This window comes from Centroberyx affinis, unplaced genomic scaffold (genome assembly GCF_046629955.1).
Source record: "Centroberyx affinis isolate AG114_WGS23_722 - 3 ecotype Tasmania unplaced genomic scaffold, CSIRO-AGI_Caff_v1 ptg000097l_1, whole genome shotgun sequence".
Taxonomy (NCBI): domain Eukaryota; kingdom Metazoa; phylum Chordata; class Actinopteri; order Beryciformes; family Berycidae; genus Centroberyx; species Centroberyx affinis.
Window position 1 is genome coordinate 118,995 of NW_027278800.1, and position 18,218 is coordinate 137,212.

Below are 18,218 nucleotides of genomic sequence, written 5' to 3' on the forward strand. Positions count from 1 at the left end.
ATTATCTCTTCTGCCCCTCTTATCTCTGTTGCTGCCGTATCGCTGTTGAGCCCCTCAGGCTGCTGAGCTTTGGGCAAGATATCGACTTAAACATCATGAGCTCTGTAATTAGTGTGTCCCGGGATGGGCCGGTGACAGTATGATGGAGCGGGCCGAGCCGGCTCTCAAATTAGCCCTCATCGCTGACTGATGGGGGGGATAAGCATCAGGTATGTGGATCGGCTGGAGGGTTTGATTGTGTTTTGTCCACAGTGGCCTTGATTGTCTTCCCATCTTAAGGGTGGGGTCAGTTTCATGTGTAGGCATCAGTATTGGGTTTTTAATATGTTCAATCAATTTTGGTTTCCAGCTGTGTATACACATATGTGCGTGTATGTTTTGTGCATGCATTTGTACTTTTAAAAAATGAGTTTTGCGCAAAGTGCTTCACTGAAAAGAAAGGACACGATTAATTGAAAAGATTAATCGATTAGTCAATCAACAGAAAATTTATTATTATAATTCTGGTAATTGAATCATTGTTTTAGTCATTTATTTTAGTAAAAATACCAAACATTTGCATTTGTTACATTATCAAATGCTTAGATTTACTTGCTTTTCTCAGTTTCATATCGTAAAATGAGTACTTTGGAGATTTTTTTGGCTGATTGTCTAAGTAAGCAATTTTAAGAATCACTTTGGGCTCTGGTAACTTGTGATGGTCGTTTGTCATAATTTTTTGACAATTTATAGACTAAATAATTAATCAATGAATTGAAAAAATATTCAATAGATTAATGGATAATGCAAATAATCGTTAGTTGCAGCCCTAGACACCAATACAGATAAAACAAACGTCAGAGTGTGAATGTATAAGCGTGATGTGGTGTGTGTGAGTGTGTGTGTCTCGGCCGCTGTCGGCACCCAGACCTTCGTTACTGACACATTAATTATTAGGCCATCAAGCAGCACTAATATGGTCCAACACGCTCTGCCCGCACAATTTACCATCCACTGTCCCATTGTTGTCCAGCGTGTGATTTATCATCTCAGCGCTGCGTCAATACCGCTAACCCTGCCCCCCCGGGTCCTCACTCGACCTCACTAGAGAGAGAGAGAGAGAGAAAGAGAGAGAGAGAGAGAGAGAGAGGATGCAAATGTACAGAGATAAATTTGGTCAAACACACACGAGCCATATGCTGTACGCAGAGAAGGAGCCTTGAGGATCAGCATTGATGATTTCCATTGCAGCCGTAAAGACGTATAATATTTGTGAACAGGTGAAGGGCTCTCACTCTTCCCCCCTCATCTCTCTCTCTCTCTCTCTCTCTCTCTCCCAGCCTCCCCTCATATCTTCCTCAATGATACAGTACATTCATTTTCTCACTATATCTCATCTATCCTCTCTCATCTCCTCCTATCTCTCGCTCCTCCTGCCCCCGCCCCCCCCTCTCCATTCCTGGTGATTTATACGGAGTCCTGGATAGTCGATCTTTATTCAGCGGGCCTCCAGGCAAGGCTGATAACACCAAGGCTCCTCATCAATTCTGCCCCGCGTCCCTGCCCTGCCTTGCCCTCCAGCCGCGCCCTCACTCCCAACTCAACCCCATAAGGACACAGTTCACTCTCTGTTTGTGTTGCGCTTTCTCTGCGGGGGCGAATTCACAAGCGGCCGTACCACAGGACGTATGCTGTCGAATTACTGGGAGAAAACCCGGGTGTAGTTCACAAATGAATAGACAGGCTCAGATAGATGTGAACGGCGCTCTGGAAACCGACAGGCGCAGAAGACGAAGAGCTCGAGCTCACGGGTGGTGGAGAGAGATGGAGTGTGAAAGTATTTCTTGTGCAGCACACCGTGAAGAAAGGCAATCAAACAGCCCAAAAGAAGGTGTAAATGTTCTTTTTTTCTTCTTTCTTGGGTATAAATCCCCCTTATTGTCCTTGGTAAATTGGCCTCAGCCAGCGGGATTGGTGAAGGCTTGATGTGTCTGGCTCTTATTGAAGACTTGTTACTGTATTTTCACCTGCAGTGGACCTGTCACTTTATTCAATGGTCAAAAGTATTTAAAATTTCCCAGCATAATAAAACCCCAGTGAAGGATAATTAAATTGATAGTTTGATAATCCTCCTACTCAGTGACTCAACCTCTGACCAACCTGCACAACCAAATTCCAGCTATCCTGCAGTGATTTTCTCTGTGTAATAACAGAGATATAACATGACCAAAATAATAGAATACAATAGAATAGAATAGTTATATAATAGAATAATTTCAGCAAATCACTGTGGCAAATGAGACTGCCTTTCTCCGCCAAACTCATTTGTCAGTTTTTCACTTTTAAATCAGAACGCTGCATTGGGAAAGCATCCAACAACATCCACCTGAGGCTTGTTAAACTGTCTTTGAACTGTATGATCTTTTTAAAATAAATATGAACAATGATTTTGTTGAAACTTAATTTTGGAGAAAAGATACATTTCTTCCATCTGTCTTTTTCTTAAGAGTAGCCACTTGCTTGAATGTGAGATGTGAGGCTTAAGTTAGTGGAATGTGCTTGACTGAATTTTAACACACTCACAGTCGTCATTTCTCTCTCACACATGGTCACACACACACACACACACACACACACACACTCTCACACTTGTGATTCCTCCATGAGTTACCTGGGTGAGGATCAGACAATGTTCCTGGCCAAAAGATCAGAGAATCCTGGTAGCACAGCTGCTGCCTTGGCCCCGCTACAGTACGCTCACACACAGGCTGTGTGTGTGTGTGTGTGTGTGTGTGTGTGTGTGTGTGTGTGTGTGTGTGTGTGTGTGTGTGTGTGTGTGTGTGTGTGTGTGTGTGTGTGTGTGTGTGTGTGTGTGTGTGTATAAAGATAACGGTTATTTTCAACCTGGGCCTTATTTTCCATATTTGTCATTCTCTCTCTCTCTCTCTTTCTCTTTCTCTTTCTCTCTCTCTCTCTCTCTCTCTCTCTCTTTCTCTCTCTCCCTCTCTCTCTCTCTCTCTCTCTCTCCCTGTCTCTCTCTCTCTAGCTCTCTTTTTCTCTTTCTCTCTCTCTCTCTCGCTCTCTCTCTCTCTTTTCTCTCTCTCAAATCTGTTTTATAAGCATGACTGGACAGAAACCTACATTGTTAAAACAATATAGTGTATCGATTCAGGTAATATTATAGACATTCACGGAAAACACACAAAAACAATAGCCTAAGAGCTATTGGTGATCATATCATAATATATTAAGTAAACATTCAGTAACAACTAAATTTAAATCAGTTGAATTCCAATCAGTTCAACTATTCTATTCAGTTGTTTCTAATAAACAAGCCGGATGAACCAGGTGAGTCCAGACTGTAACCTGTCCAGCTCTACAGGAGCTTCTGTTCATGCACAGCTTGTCCTGCTGGGGGTTTTAATCTCATGTTTTGTAGTTGAACTTTAATAACGGGCCCCGATTTCACTGCTATAAAGAAACATTGGTTTCATAGTGATTCACATATTTTTTTAGCTTTTCAACATCACCTCTTATCTGTTCTGAGCCTTGTGTTTGTGCACGTACAGCAGCCAAATTGGTAAGTATGGGTATTTTTTATAGTGTTACACACAGACACTAGCTGTGTTGGTTACCCTCTCTGTAGTATTATCTGCATCTTCCTATTTTTAAGAGAGCCATTTATATTGGCGCGCTTCAGTGTGTTACAGTAAACAAATTGCCTCGGCCATACTGCACAGGTGGCTGATGAAACCAGTTTGGCGAGCTTAAAGCTAGCATTAAGCTAGTTCTCACTTGTTGTAAAGAGTGTGTCCTCGGCCCACATTTGATTAATTTTGTCCTAAACACTCCAGAAATCTTAATTACTCCCCTGATCTCCTCTCCCTCTGCGTCGCTCTGCTCTCCTCCTCTCTGTCTTGTTTCTCCTTCCCTTGGGCCTGAGGAGACTATGAGAATCTGCTTCTGTGTTAATGCACTTAACTACTGACTAATGCAAAGATACATGTAGCCTTGCTTTTCTTGGTTTTTTGGTTTTTTGGTTTTTAAAATTGAGGATGTTGCAACTGTGTTCTCACAGCCGCTCCTGCCACATCGGTGACATTTTGGGTGTGCAATTCAAGAGCTCTGCCAGTCAGAAGTGATTTATTAACACAAAGGTCAATCTTTAACTGGCTTGGTCTAAGATGGCGGTGCACTACGGATCAATTTGAACCATTTGATTATTTGAGCCATTGAAACATGAAATCCTAAATATGATAACAGCTATATATTATAGTCCAGGTTAAAAAAAAATAACAACCAAGCTGATTCCTGGTATTAGATTTGCATCAGAGGGTGTCTGGTCCGGAGACTGCTGCAGCATTCCTCCACTCTGTGAAATCTGGGCTTCAAACACACACACACACACACACACACACACACACACACACACACACGCCCCCACACACACACACACACACGCACACACACACACACCCTTGCTGACCCTCTGCTGTCGTCCCAGCAGCCCGGTGGTTTGTCTCTGCCATGGGGAGCTGCTGTTCTCCTCTCATTACCTCTGCCTTTTCATCGCTCATTACCACAACACAGATCCGCAGCTATTGATCAGAAAAGTCTCAACGTCCAGCCTGCTGTTTTGATTGATTTTGTGGCCGGATGGTTCTTCACTTCCTACTCCATTTCTCTCTCTCGCTGAATGGGAAATGATGTGTGAAATCCGGAGATTGCTGGTGATGGTTGCCGATTGTTGCTCTGCGTGAAGCGTTTTTGTCAATCACACGCTCCAGACTGCCAATATGATTTTTGAAAAATGAAGCCAGCCCATTTATTTCATTACTTTCATTCATTTTTTCACAGGAAAAGCTATTGGTGTTGACAGAAAACTGACAAGACCAAGTGACAACTGAGTCATAACTTCTGTTCTGATTCTTATTCTTTATGCTGCTCCTTATACAAATCTGGCAGGCTCCTTCCACTGAGAGGTTTAGGATAGTCATTGTATTTCAGTCACATTGTTACCTTCAGTGTTACCAGTACTAGTCTTATACTCAGCTCTATACTGGTCACTGTTTTATCCATACATCTTATTTATTCCAGGTTCATTTGTCAGGATTCCTTTGCGTTGTAATCTGCATGAAGAATATAATTTTTAACCTCTGTTTACCTGGGGAAGGTTTGCTGAGCATGCAAGCTCAAAGCCTTGCTTCACACTCATACAGTTACACTCTTACTGTTACACTCATCCACACTGGGAGCTGCCCAATACAACCACAGTCTTCTGCTGCTGGCCACTGAGCAGCTCCACTGAGAGTTAAGTGCTTTGCTCAGGTCAGTGTTTTCCATATAGTGTTAATATTTGGGGCGGCCCACCCAGGTAAATTAACAGTAAATTTTTGTTTTGGATTCATTTCGGGTGCCGTGATGCATGAAGCTGTATGATGTAGTTTCTAAACAATCAAGATTTAATGCTGCTAAACCAAGAAAGTTAGTGAACTACAATGGCCATAATTCATTGCACCTATGATGCAGCACATCTGTGTTCCTCCAAGTCGCGGTGTGTGTCTGTGCCGACACAAACTGAATGGAGAGACAGTTTGAAACATACTGTAGCCTCAATAATCAGATGGAAGTTTAATAGTCAGCTAAAGTTGCAATTCCATTATCTTATTCTGGATTGAGAGACTTTAGTACCTGAAAAAATATGAGTTGCTGGGCTCGCTAAATGAAATGTCAATAAACCCTCAAGCTGCTGAAGTAAACTGACGACCTGTGGGAAACACTGCAGATGCTCAAGCTAGTTGTAGTTGCAGGTTAGGGAGGAGAGAATTTCTCATTCTCTTTTCTCTGGCCAGATTTTACCTGCAGGTCCGGCACTTGAACCAGCAATCTACTCACGAGTAAAGCGTACGGTGGACAGCCTATCCAAAACCTCCATTCGCAGAACAGGATGCTGAGCTTTGATTGATGTCCTGTCATAACAGTGCTGTGTTCTCCCAAACCTTTTAATCAAACCCATGATCAGATTGTGTCCAGGCTGCATGTTTGATACCGGGTGGGGAGATTATAAATTGAGCCTGTGCATCGGTACACTTGAAAGTATTTGAGGTCTTAAACTGGATCCTTAGTTTTTAATGCAAATGGTGTGTGTGTGTGTGTGTGTGTGTGTGTGTGTGGAGACAGAGAAAGACACACAGAGCTTGGAAATTACATCTGTACACTTTCTGCTTACATTGTGTTATTGCACCGTTCTTACTATATAATGTAGTAGGGAGTTTTTCATTACACACACTACCACTCAAAAGTTTGGACACACCTGAGTGAATGTACTATGCTTTTCAGTCTCTTAAAGCGATTTTGTTCTAAAGGCTTCTGCTTAAACGCTTGAAATGAGTTTCTCAGACAAATATAAATAGTGAAGTTGATGCCTATGTATGAATTTCTTTCCTAAGTCTTTGCCTTTCCATCAAGGCAAAGGGCGGCTACTTTAAAGATACTAAAATATACGATAGTTTTGATTTGTTTAACACTGTTTTGGTCACTGCCCAAACTTTGGACTGGTAGTGTACTTACAGAGTTTTCCGTGGGTTAATACAGAGAATAATACACCAGTTTAAAGCCCTTTCTTTTCCTTGGCTCTGATGGTTTTCCCTGTCTGCCCAGGGAGTGACGTACTGCGGGGAAAGCTCCGCCAGCAGCCTGACCATGGCCAACGTCCCCTGGCACCAGGAAGTGGTCGCCTTCGTCCAGCAGCTGGCCGACATGCTGCCTCAGTATGAGATCGCCTGCGAACACGAGCACTCCAACTGTCTGCTCATCGCTCACACCAAGGTAAAAAACCTCTGGCTTCAGTGGATCTCACTTACATGCCGCACCAGGTAAATTTAAGTTTTAACGTCTGCTGGTTTGAAGGTAAAGTCTCACTAAATCTGAGTTTACGCAATACAAAGATTGTATCAGCTGCACCAACTGAAATAGTTCCAGCGCAGACATAAGTTACAACTAAAAACTTACATCTACACCCTACTAGATGTCAAGACTTCCATATAATAGCCCTTGACATGTGCAGTGATTTGATAGATGAGAAAACTTGTCCAGCCCGGTTTACATCAGCAGTATGAAATTAGACACTCAACAGATGAAGAACCAAACTACAAGTTTAGCTATCTTATAAAATAAATAATGTTTTTCCACTCTGTTAATGATAGGGAAATTGCATTAGGGCTAACTGCATTAACAGTACTGATGTTGCCTGTAAATTATATAGTTATAGTTATACATTTATGCCTGTGTAGTGAGTATAGGAGACAAACTATAAATTATTAATTTACGATTGAACACAGGTTCAGCAGGTGCAACAGGCTGATGGATATTTATACTGGGTACAGCTAACTGGATACTGCTGTTCTTCAATACACATATTAGCATTCCCAGCGTATTAGTATTCATCACTTTACAGTCTTAAGACTGATATTCACTCATTCATTCACCGTCATTTGGTCTGATCTGGTCTGTAGCGCACTGTAAAAAAAAAAAACTCCATGTGACATGGGGACTTTTTGTCTGTCTTGTTTGCTTGAGCCACTGTTGTGTTTATCATCCATGCAGTGTTTCTGCATTAATGCTTTAGTTTCTGCCCCCAGGAGACTCAGTGCTGACACCTTCCTTACAAAACTGTAACTTTACAGAATGTCTACTTGCATATTCAGATATTCAGAAACTCTGTCTTTCACCATCTTAAAGACTCATCTAATGGTGTGTGTGTGTGTGTGTGTGTGTGTGTGTGTGTGTGTGTGTGTGTGCATGTTCCTGCATGAATGGGTATCTGGGCTACCCAGACAATGCATACTGCATAAGCATCCCCTCCAACATAATAATGAATTCTGTGTACCTTGGCTTCCTTGCATCAATTGCAATTCTGCATCAATTCCTCTCTGACACACATGCGCACACACGCGCACACACACACACACACACACACACACACACACACACACACACCCTTTATCTCCAGTTCCTTTCAGAGTAGCTTTTCCAGACAGCAAAGAAACATGACTGCAAGCTCCTGGCTTTTAGTTGTTGTTTTGATTTCTCCTTCTTTTATTATTAATTATCCTGTCTGCATTACTTTCATGAGGCCAAACTACACAAGGATGAGTGCGGTTTATTCTGGCAGCGGCTCAGCCGCCCCTTCACCCGCCCCAGCAAGTATCAGTCATCGGTGGGCTACGCCAAGCCAAATGTCCATCAATAATTAATGAATGATGATTAATTGCCGTCTCGGCTCTCTCTGACAGAGTAGAAATCCAATCCAGACACACACACACACACACACACCCAAACACGCAAATGCTGTGTAAGAGCTGGAAGGATGTGTGTTATCACAGTTTTTATGATTGTGGCCAAACTCGTGCTCCTAATCCTCCTCCGCTTTTATTTGCTGGAGCTTTGTTGTGATGTGTCTAGTTACATAATTATTTGAGTATTAACTCTGTTTACCTCAGTGCTGTTGATGCTACAATGACATGCCGCTAACTGACACCGATATGTTGTGGCGGCCCTGAGTACATCAGCACTTTTCTCAGTTGCTGGTAAAATCAGGGATAATTATCCATTCCACAATGAAAGTTTTCTACTGCACACTGAAAATGCTCAATGCACTGAAAAGCGCACATGTGCAGACACACAGATACTTGCCCAGCCTTCCCTGTGATGCTGATAGTGAGGATGATGATGATGATGATAATCTTCATCATCACCTGCTGGTCCATCCCTCTTCTTAGCCTTGTCCTACAGGCAGAGCCGCCTCACCAGTGGGTGCTACGGAGGTCTGCAGGTCGCACTCGAATACACCCACCCACATTCACACTCTTCCAGGTGTTTCTATTCTTACAGGGACATTTTGACTGCAAAATAAAGTCAAAAACACAAGGTACACATACACAAACACACACACACTCCCACACATCCCTGAGACAAAAAAAGGTGTTAAAAAGCCAGTTGTTGGCTTTATTCCTCTCCATTTCTCACACGTTAGCCAGCTAGCAAGGCCACAATCAATATTTCACTGCATTGATTTCCACCTTCCTCTTTCCATTCCCCCCCCCCCCCTCCCCCTGTCTTCTCTTTTTTCCATCTCTTTATTATTCTCTCACCAACGCAAATTCCTTGGTCTATAACAGTGGCTATTTGTGCCACTGCTTCAGACACCTTCATTAATTTACACCTCCTCGCCTACCGCTGTCAGTATTGCTTTATCCACACACACTCACACACTCACACACACCACACACTCACACACTCTCTCCATCTTATTCCATTTCTCGCTCTCAGACACGCAGGTTGCAGTATTAGCGCTCGATGCCCTAGAGCAGGATCTAGCTGCCTGTTAACTAATAGCTCCGGCTTAGCGACCGTTAGAAGAATGAACAGGGTTTTGCACTCAGCAAGTCCTTTTAAGCTTTTTAAGCATCTATAAAGGTATTTTAAGGCGGGCCAAGCCTTAGCTGAGGAGCTTCAATTTCAAACACACACGCACCTCTAATTATGCTTGTTTCCCAGTGTGTGTCTCTCTGTACACACATTTATATGCATACACACATGCACTTATCAAGTTGTCAAGTATAAATTCACTTGTACACTACCAGTTTGGACACACCACATTTTTCTTTATTTTTACTATTTTTCACATTTTAGAATAATAGTAAAGACATCAAAACTATGAAATAACGGAATCATGCAGTGACCAAAAAAGTGTTAAACAAATCAAAACTATCTTTTATTTTAGATTCTTTAAAGAAGCCTCCCTTTGCCTTGATGGAAAGACAAAGGCTTTGGAAAGAAATTCACACATAGGCATCAACTTCACTATTTATATTTGTCTAAGAAACAAATTTCAAGCATTTAAGCATAAGCCTTTAGATCGGCTTTAAGATAATGGAAAAACATTCAGGTGTGTCCAAACTTTTGACTGGTAGTGTGTGTGTCAGTTTGTACATAGTGTGACACACAAGTACACACGCTCATGCTTTCTTTTTTTTTAAATTACCAGACTGAAAAAGTGGGTATGTGCATTTCAAGTGTGAATGCATCCCTGCTTGCTTTCTATGTGAATGTTTACAGACGCATGTGCACCATGAGGCGGTCATCAATAATCCAGCAGGGTTTGGAAACTGGAGGCATTTTAAAGTTGTGTGCTGTTTTCCTGTGGAGTGTGTGCAGCATCCTGAACAGCTTAGCCAGCCAGGGTCCCACAGCAGGAGGAGAGTCATTGTTAAGTCCTCAAGGTTTTTATGTTAACTAAAAATGTTACATAAGAGTGATGTTTTAAAGTAGATCGCAGGAAGGCACTTCATTCTCATTGTGTGTGTGTGTGTGTGTGTGTGTGTGTGTTGCGTGCTTACTCCGCTAGTCCTCAGATCTTCCAATTCCAGCTGGACGATATCACTGTTTGATGTGGTCCTTTTAAAAGACATCAGAGCTGTGCGAGCGTGTGAGAGAGCGAGTGAGATCACTCATAGCGGCGAGCAGTGATAGATCCTCGCCGCACTGACACATCATCATCATTAGCTCTCGCTCTCCCCCTGGGATCTCCCTATTGATGGGCATTTCTCCCTCCGTATCTCTCTCTCTCTCTCTCTCTCTCTCTCTCTCTCTCTCACCCTCGTTCTGCTTTCTCTCTCTCACCCTTTTCTGTCTTTCATCTCCCCTGTTCCTCCTCTCCCTCCCTTCCTCTTCACCCCAATCTTTTTTTCTCGTTCCCCGTCCTTTTCCATCCACCTCTAGCCCCGTTTCTCTCAGATGACAGTGTAATGAAAACAGCACGCTTAGGACACCACCTCCCAGAGAAAGATCTTCTTAAAAGCCCTCAAATCACTGCTATCTGTGGACTAGGTGTGTGTGTGTGTGTGTGTGTGTGTGTTTTGAGACTGAGATGAGAGGAGATGAAATGCACGGTGATCTTTTCTTCTCTGTGAGTGTGTGTGTGTGTGTGTGTGTGTGAGAGAAAGTACAGTAGAGTGCACAGGCATGCGGCATACATCAAGGCACCTCCTGTCGTTCTTAGCGAAGAAGCTGTCCTTAGTGTCCTCAGTGATCCTTAGCAAAGAAGCTGTTAGTAAAAACAACAGGCAGTCTTGTACTCTTTCCAGACAGCACAGTTTTTCGCTTTGTTGCTTGGAGACTGAAATTGTTTGCTGCGATGCCGGCTGAACAAATAGCATCCCTCCTCATTACCAGAAACATTAACTCCCAATAGGCGCTGCTTTCACTTTTTTTCTCTCTCAGGCCTCATTAGCATTGCAACGGGTAGCTTTTCTCTAATGGTTGAGATGGGCACAAGGCATCTAATGGCTAACGCTCAAATGCCTAAATGCCGTTTCTCCCTCAGTGGGCCATCGTCTCCAAAAGTCTTTAATTGGACAAATAAATGTTAGTTCTTCCAGACTGTATTTTCTGTCATTTTTGCTTTTGAGACACTCTCAGGACTAAGGAAGTGAGCAATGTAACGCTAGCTGTTGATTTTTTTTTCCAGTTGGAGAAGTAGTGGCAGCAGCTGGAGAAGTCTTAAGAAGTTTAACCGAGAGCCCCAGTGCACACATGGGGGAAGGCGAAAGGAGCTGTGAACCTGAAACAGTTTTGAAATGCTAAGCGTTGAAAGCTAAAAGCTTAACCTTCGTCCCCGGTGATAACTTAGTGCCATTCTGCATCCAGTTAGAGCTTATCAAAAACCTCCCAGCAATGCCCAGCAGTGAACTCAGAAAGGCATCATGGACCATTTTAAAGGCCAAACTTCACAACACACCGCCTGAACTTAACTTCAGAGGAAACCTGCTTTTGTTGGTTCAAACCACTAGACCTCTCCCTTCCCCCTCTCCATCTTTCTTTCTCTCTCCCACCTTTAGAGAACAAGGGAGCATAGCACTGTGTGTTGCCTTGTGCCATCTGTCTGACAGCCAATCAAAACAGCTGGAGAGTACTGTTGCATGCTGGGAAAGTAGGGTCAAACTCCTTCTCACCTTCTGTGCTGGGTTGGGAAAACAAGCAAGATTAGAGGGGAGTAATGACATGAGAGGCTTGTGGCTTCTTCTCCCTCTCTGTCCCACAAACACACACACACACACATACACACACACACACATTTCAGCTCTCCACTCTCTTTCTGTCCGTGTGCCTCCGTCTCATTCTCTCCTTAGTGAGATGGATGGGGAGTTGGGAGAAGGAGTAAGGAGCAGTGATTGATAAAAGGAGAGATGTGAGGAGAGGAGGGGAGGTGGAGGAGTGATTCCCCAGACGGTTAAAGAAAGGGCTAAACTAACAGCAAATGGCAAATGTGGAGCGAGGCGCTTTTTTCGGGGTAATAGCTGTATTTCCACCAGGTTATCACTCCGTCTTTAAAGTAAGGAAGAAGGGATAATGGGAGGTAAATGTCTGCCTGTTAGTTGGTCTCTCTCTCTCTCTCTCTCTCTCTCTCTCTCTGTTTTCCCCCCCCTCTCTCTTTCTCTCTGTATCTAGAATTTGATATAAAGTGTATGTGCTGGTCCTGGTAGTACCTTGGGTTGTGTAGCTACTTGGCCATGATATAACCCGAAAATTGTTGATTCTCTGTTATCTGTTGCTCCGGTCTGTGAGAGACAACTGGAGAATTGTGTTTTTTTTCTCTCTCCTTTCACTGTGAAACAGGTCTGAAAATCACTCTTCTAGCACATAAACAAACATGAACAAAGCAGATTCTGACAATACATTAAAAAAATAGTACTGTTGCTCATGTGTGGTTAAGTGAATCGCTTTCTTCATGTTTATTAAACCTGTCCGTTTGAACAAGTGTAAAGCCAAAATGTGGTCAGAAGAATTTCGGTTTCACCATACAATGGCAGTGAATGGAGAGAGAAAAAAAACAAGGATTCTCCAGTCGTCTCTCACGGAGCCCCGGAGCAACAGATAACACAGAATCAGTGATTTTGGGGTTATATCACGGCCAGGAAGCTACACAAGTTCAACATCACTTTAAAGGTATAATATGTAACATTTCCGCGTTAAAATATCTAAAAACGACTAGACCTATGTATATTTTTTTGAGTTGTGTACTTACATTACCCCAAATGTTTCCAGCAATGTTCAAACCGAGAGAAATACGTAGTTTTATTCAAGGTAACGGTGCGTTTCATTTGGTCGCCTGTCAGTGGCATCACATCCCCTTTACCCCCTAACTTCCTGTTATGGCGTCATATCCCCTTTACCCCCTAACTTCCTGTCATGGCGTCATATCCCCTTTACCCCCTAACTTCCTGTCATGGCGTCATATCCCCTTTACCCCCTAACTTCCTGTCATGGCGTCATATCCCCTTTACCCCCTAACTTCCTGTCATGGCGTCATATCCCCTTTACCCCCTAACTTCCGGGGAAACACGGGAAACACCAGATGATTCGTCAGAGAGTGAGGAAGGAAGTTGGCCAACTAGCTAGCTAGCCGCTCTAGCCGCTCTGTTGTTTTTTTCATTCTATTGTTTTTATCGCTCACTCGTGACGGATCATGATTATTCATTCCCGTTTGCTGCGCGTTCTGTCACTGAAGCTGTCCCCGTAAAAAAAAAACTCCCATGATCCCACGCTACTTCACGACGTCATCAAACTGCGTCTTTTGTTATTGTTTTGATTGAGAGACCCCATAGCGGCAGAAATTACATACTGTGCGTTTAAGGCCTTAAAAACGTATAAAAATGTCTTCATTGCGGTTTTAGAGGTCTTATTTTTCACTATGTAATGACCAGTTTGTTTTTAAGTTTAATTTCATAGTATTGGTATTGGGGTATTAAGTGATTCTTTACATTCAGTGACATCTAGTCGAAGCAGACTTGGAAAGTAAGGCAAACAAAATAAATACCATGAATTGTGTAGTTTCACTAAAGGATGTGAGTTTTATAGTCTCTTGTATTACAGTACTTGCTCTTCCTGCTGCCTTACAGATGACTCTTTAGGTTAATGCAGAACGGTATTAATACAAAATGTGACACAATGCTTTGTTTTAATTGCATCTGCATTAATAAACAGAACTCTGCATCATGTCCGTAAATGATTAAATTCCTAGAGTCCTTTTTTTTTTGTACTAGTTTCAGAATTTTCATTAGATATGTTCATTCAGAAATAGGCTAGTTTTGACAAATTTGTGTTTATTTTTGGTTGTTAAATTGGTCTTCAACGTAATTCCAGGTAGTGTGAAAAATGTTAAATTTAGCTTTGTGAGTCCTGCAGATACCCTGATATAGCTCTGTGATCACTGCCTAGATGACTGCTGCTAGCTCATCTGCCACCTTGTTTCTCTCGGTCTCCCCTGTGTGTGTGTGTATGCGTGTGTGTGTGTGTATGTGTGCAGTTCAAGGTGGAGGGGGAGTGGTGGACGTGGATCGACTACGAGCGTTTCCAGGAGCTGGTCCAGGCCCACGAGGGGAGCGGCGGCCAGCGGAGCTTCTCGGCCCTCGACTACGTAGCCAAGACTCCCAGCTGGGCTCTGTTCGGGGCCCGCGAGCAGGGCTTCGACCCCGCCGACACGCGCTTCCAACGCCGCAACAAGACCAAAGACATCTCCGGATGCTGATAGATAGAAAGAGGGAAAGAGAGAGAGAGAGAGAGAGAGAGAGAGAGGTAGGATGAACAGAGTGAGTACTTAACAGCTCCAGAGGGAGAAATAAAGAGGAAAGCAGGGTTTGGAGGGTTTTATTCCCATCCGCATTGAGTTTCACGGAAGCTTTATTTTTTACCGTTTGCTGGACAGTTTCTTTAGAGCTGATACCTGCCCCGTCTCTCAGGGCATTCCCCTCTGAACTTTCTGTCTCCCTGCTTTCCTTTCTCTCCGCTGTGTGTCTTTACATTTCATCGGCTTGACCCCCCCCCCCCCCCCCGAGATCAGCCCCGACTGCCAGAATCGATTCCTCCGCGCTGCTTCTTTGCCATTCCCCTTCACCTTTACTCTAACTGTTCCTTTTGCTTCTTTTATGTACATAGATCTTCGGTATTTCCCCCTCCTCCTATACGGTCGCGATTATAAATGTCAATGGCTTCGATTTTTATAGCCAGCTGGCAGCGCTGAGGAGGGATTGCACTGTTTAAGTCGAAGCCTGGAAGTGGCTCCCATCACCTTTCTCTTCCCTGACACTTTTACAATCCAGTTTCTAGCGCAGCATGCAGCGCGGGGCATGATCAGCATGTTCCAGTAGCTTCCTTTCTTTCCCCTTAGTGTCGTCCCTGGGAGCTACAGATCTTTCCCAGGAACCTCTGCTCTTCCTCCTACTCATTAGGACAGCGGTTATATTTTCTTGACTGGAGAGAGAATAGCATTAAGGCCTCTGGCTTTGGCCGCACTGGCTTCTTTTTCTTTTTCCGTTTTCAGAGGAAAGGTCGCACTGTTGCACATTCCCAATTGTTTTTAGTGCTGCGAGTGCCGGGTTAGGCAAGAAAATATTGCAGCTTTCAGCAAAAGCGTCCCGCCCTTCAGACGGGTTTTCAGCAGTCGCATAGAAACAGCAGTAGCCACAGCCGGTGCTTCCCACATACATGCAGCTAGCACTTCCTACATGTGTAGCACTGCTAGCTAAAAAAAATAGATGGGGGTAAATGTACAGTGCGAATGTACAGCGCGATTGAGATTTCCATTTTGATATATACATTGATACGCAAATGTGTGCACTATGGTTTGCATTCGGCCTCTATCCAGGACATTGGTGGCACTATGGAAGAAGAACATGGATACTGTGGCTCCACGTCTGACTAATTGATGTAATCCCATCCGTTCCCATCCAAAGTTGTACAAAACAACAAAGCATACTGGCATTTGCTGGATAATACTTTCCAGGCCAATTCCCTATCTCATAACTCCAGTATGCCACTTGTACGCCAACACTGACACACTGACTGTTCAAGTGAGAAAGTAATCCTCCACTATGCACACTAGCCCTCCTCTAGTCCGGTATGCCAGTACAAAGACGTTACTGATTCATTATTTCATTTCAAATCCAGATGTTACTTGAAACTTTGTGAAAGAAAGATTTGTTTGTGTTTTTGTTTTGTTTTTCCCAACTGTCATGTTTTCTCCATGATGCTGCAGTGCCTCCCGATCAGGGGAATATTGTAGGACTGCAGGTATGTGGATAAATCATTGTAATAAATTTGTAAATTTGGAAAAACTTTGCTGTTGTCCTTTTGTGAATTTCATATACAAATCTACACACCAACAGGTGCATGAAAAGACGCGTGTCATAATTCTGGCAGACACCGTATTGTCATCTCCGCCTCCGACTGCTGTGTTATTTTCTTTTTCTCCTTTTTTACTGGCAACAGAGTGGGTGGTTGACATTTTACGACTCTGATAAGCCTGAGAGATTGGCAGTAAAAAGCTTTCTTGGCTGCACTTACTGCAGAGGCCAGCAGAAGGCCGCTAATTGAACAAGGATGGAGTGACAGGTGGAGGTCAGAGGTCGTACAACGCAGCAGTAGCCACTATCAGAATTTGAGATTTCTTTTTTATCTTTACTCTTTCATTTAGTTTGGCGCTACTGTTTTTGTTAATAAATATGAAATGGCATGTCACTGAAAGAATAACAGTACATTAATAGTATAAGAGTAACGGTGGCTGGAATTACAAATCCCAACAAAAGACAAAAGACTAACATAACCTTACATACAGTATAGTGCAAGAAGATGTATGTAAGTGAGCAAGTGAACAGTAACATTGTCAGGAGGGTTGAACATGGACTGCTGTTTCATGCTGAGGCTGCGACTCTCCAGTGATGCTCAGATCTCTTCATTCACTGATCATTTTCAAACTCTCTTCTTGCTTTTCCTCTATTCATCTTCCAGACACGGCTCTGTTAGTCCATAGCTGGTTTCTCTGGATTTTTTTTACTGTACAAAAAGATCTACAAAGTGAAGTGTCTCCTCTAGACTTCTTCCTACAGGAGCAACTACAGAAAAGTTTGGGTTTGTGCTCCAGGCCCAGCGCTGAGGGGCTTCGCTCTGACGGACAGCACCACATTGAAGTGTTCTGTTGTTCATTTTAACATCAATAAATAATTTTGAGATATTGGTATTAGAGCTGCAACGATTAATCGATTAGTTGTCAACTATTAAATTAATCGTCAACTATTTTGATAATCGATTAATCAGTTTGAGTAATTTTTTAAGAAAAATAAGTCAAAATTCTCTGATTCCAGCTTCTTAAACATGAATATTTTCTGGTTTCTTTACTCCTCTATGACAGTAAACTGAATATCTTTGGGTTGTGGACAAAACAAGACATTTGAGGACGTCATCTTGGGCTTTGGGAAACACTGATCCACATTTTTCACCATTTTCTGACATTTTATAGACCAAACAACTAATCGATTAATCGAGAAAATAATTGACAGATTAATTGACAATGAAAATAATCAATAGTTGCAGCCCTAATTGGTATAATTAACAAAAACAAATGAGACCGTAAGAAGATTGGCAGCTTCTTGGCTTCTGCGCTGCATTTTTCATTGTGTGCCGTTGCGTGGGATTTCGAGGGGAAATCGGACGGATTTGTTTTACAACACAAAGCAGGAACCATTTTTATTTTGCAAATAATACAACTTCCAGTTCCACTATTCTAAATGCACAGTTTCAACTTCAGGTTATATTGGCTGTCATCGGTTCTGATGCTCTTCTCGCTCTTCAAAACACAGAGCGACACCACGGAGACTAATGGCGACATCCTCTTCTGCAACAGGGAGAAACGGGTTCATGAGAAATGTGATCTTTATTTTGAAAAATACACAGCACCTTTAACTACAGTCAACCATGGCTGGTGTATAGATGATATCAAACTGAATTTCTAAGCTCTTAACAGTCAGTCATATAGATAAAGACGCCAACTCAGCAATCTATAAATGTGAAGGAATACTTTCAGCTTTTATGAATATGAACTTACTGCTTATTTTTGTGTGTCTGGCCAAAAACGTGTATTTTGAATATTATTTTCCATAACTCCAACATATGCTGTAGATAAAAGTACAGTAATAACAGATTTTGTTGTTACCCACAGGAGAAACTGATTATGGAGCAGCTCAGCTCAGTTGCAAACTGTCGAGGATTGGAGATTGCCAGGTGTGAATGCATGTAACTGTATGAATATGAAGCAAGGCGTTGCTTGTATTAATGTGTAACATGGCAGGGAAAGTGAATGAGTAAACCTCCTCCCCTCCCTAAAAACTGCTGTAAAGGAGCCC

General features: G+C 42.8%; 1 protein-coding gene across 1 annotated transcript in view; it reads left to right on the forward strand.

Moving 5' to 3' along the window:
• The window catches only part of tyw1 (tRNA-yW synthesizing protein 1 homolog (S. cerevisiae)), a 74,093-nt gene extending 57,956 nt beyond the window's left edge, over nt 1-16,137 (forward strand). The window contains exons 15-16 of the mRNA XM_071522502.1: nt 6,640-6,807; nt 14,348-16,137. Of these exons, the coding sequence (XP_071378603.1) occupies nt 6,640-6,807; nt 14,348-14,569 (390 nt within the window). The 3' untranslated portion in view covers nt 14,570-16,137. The remainder of the gene's footprint in view (nt 1-6,639; nt 6,808-14,347) is intronic.
• Nucleotides 16,138-18,218: the final 2,081 nt, after the last annotated feature.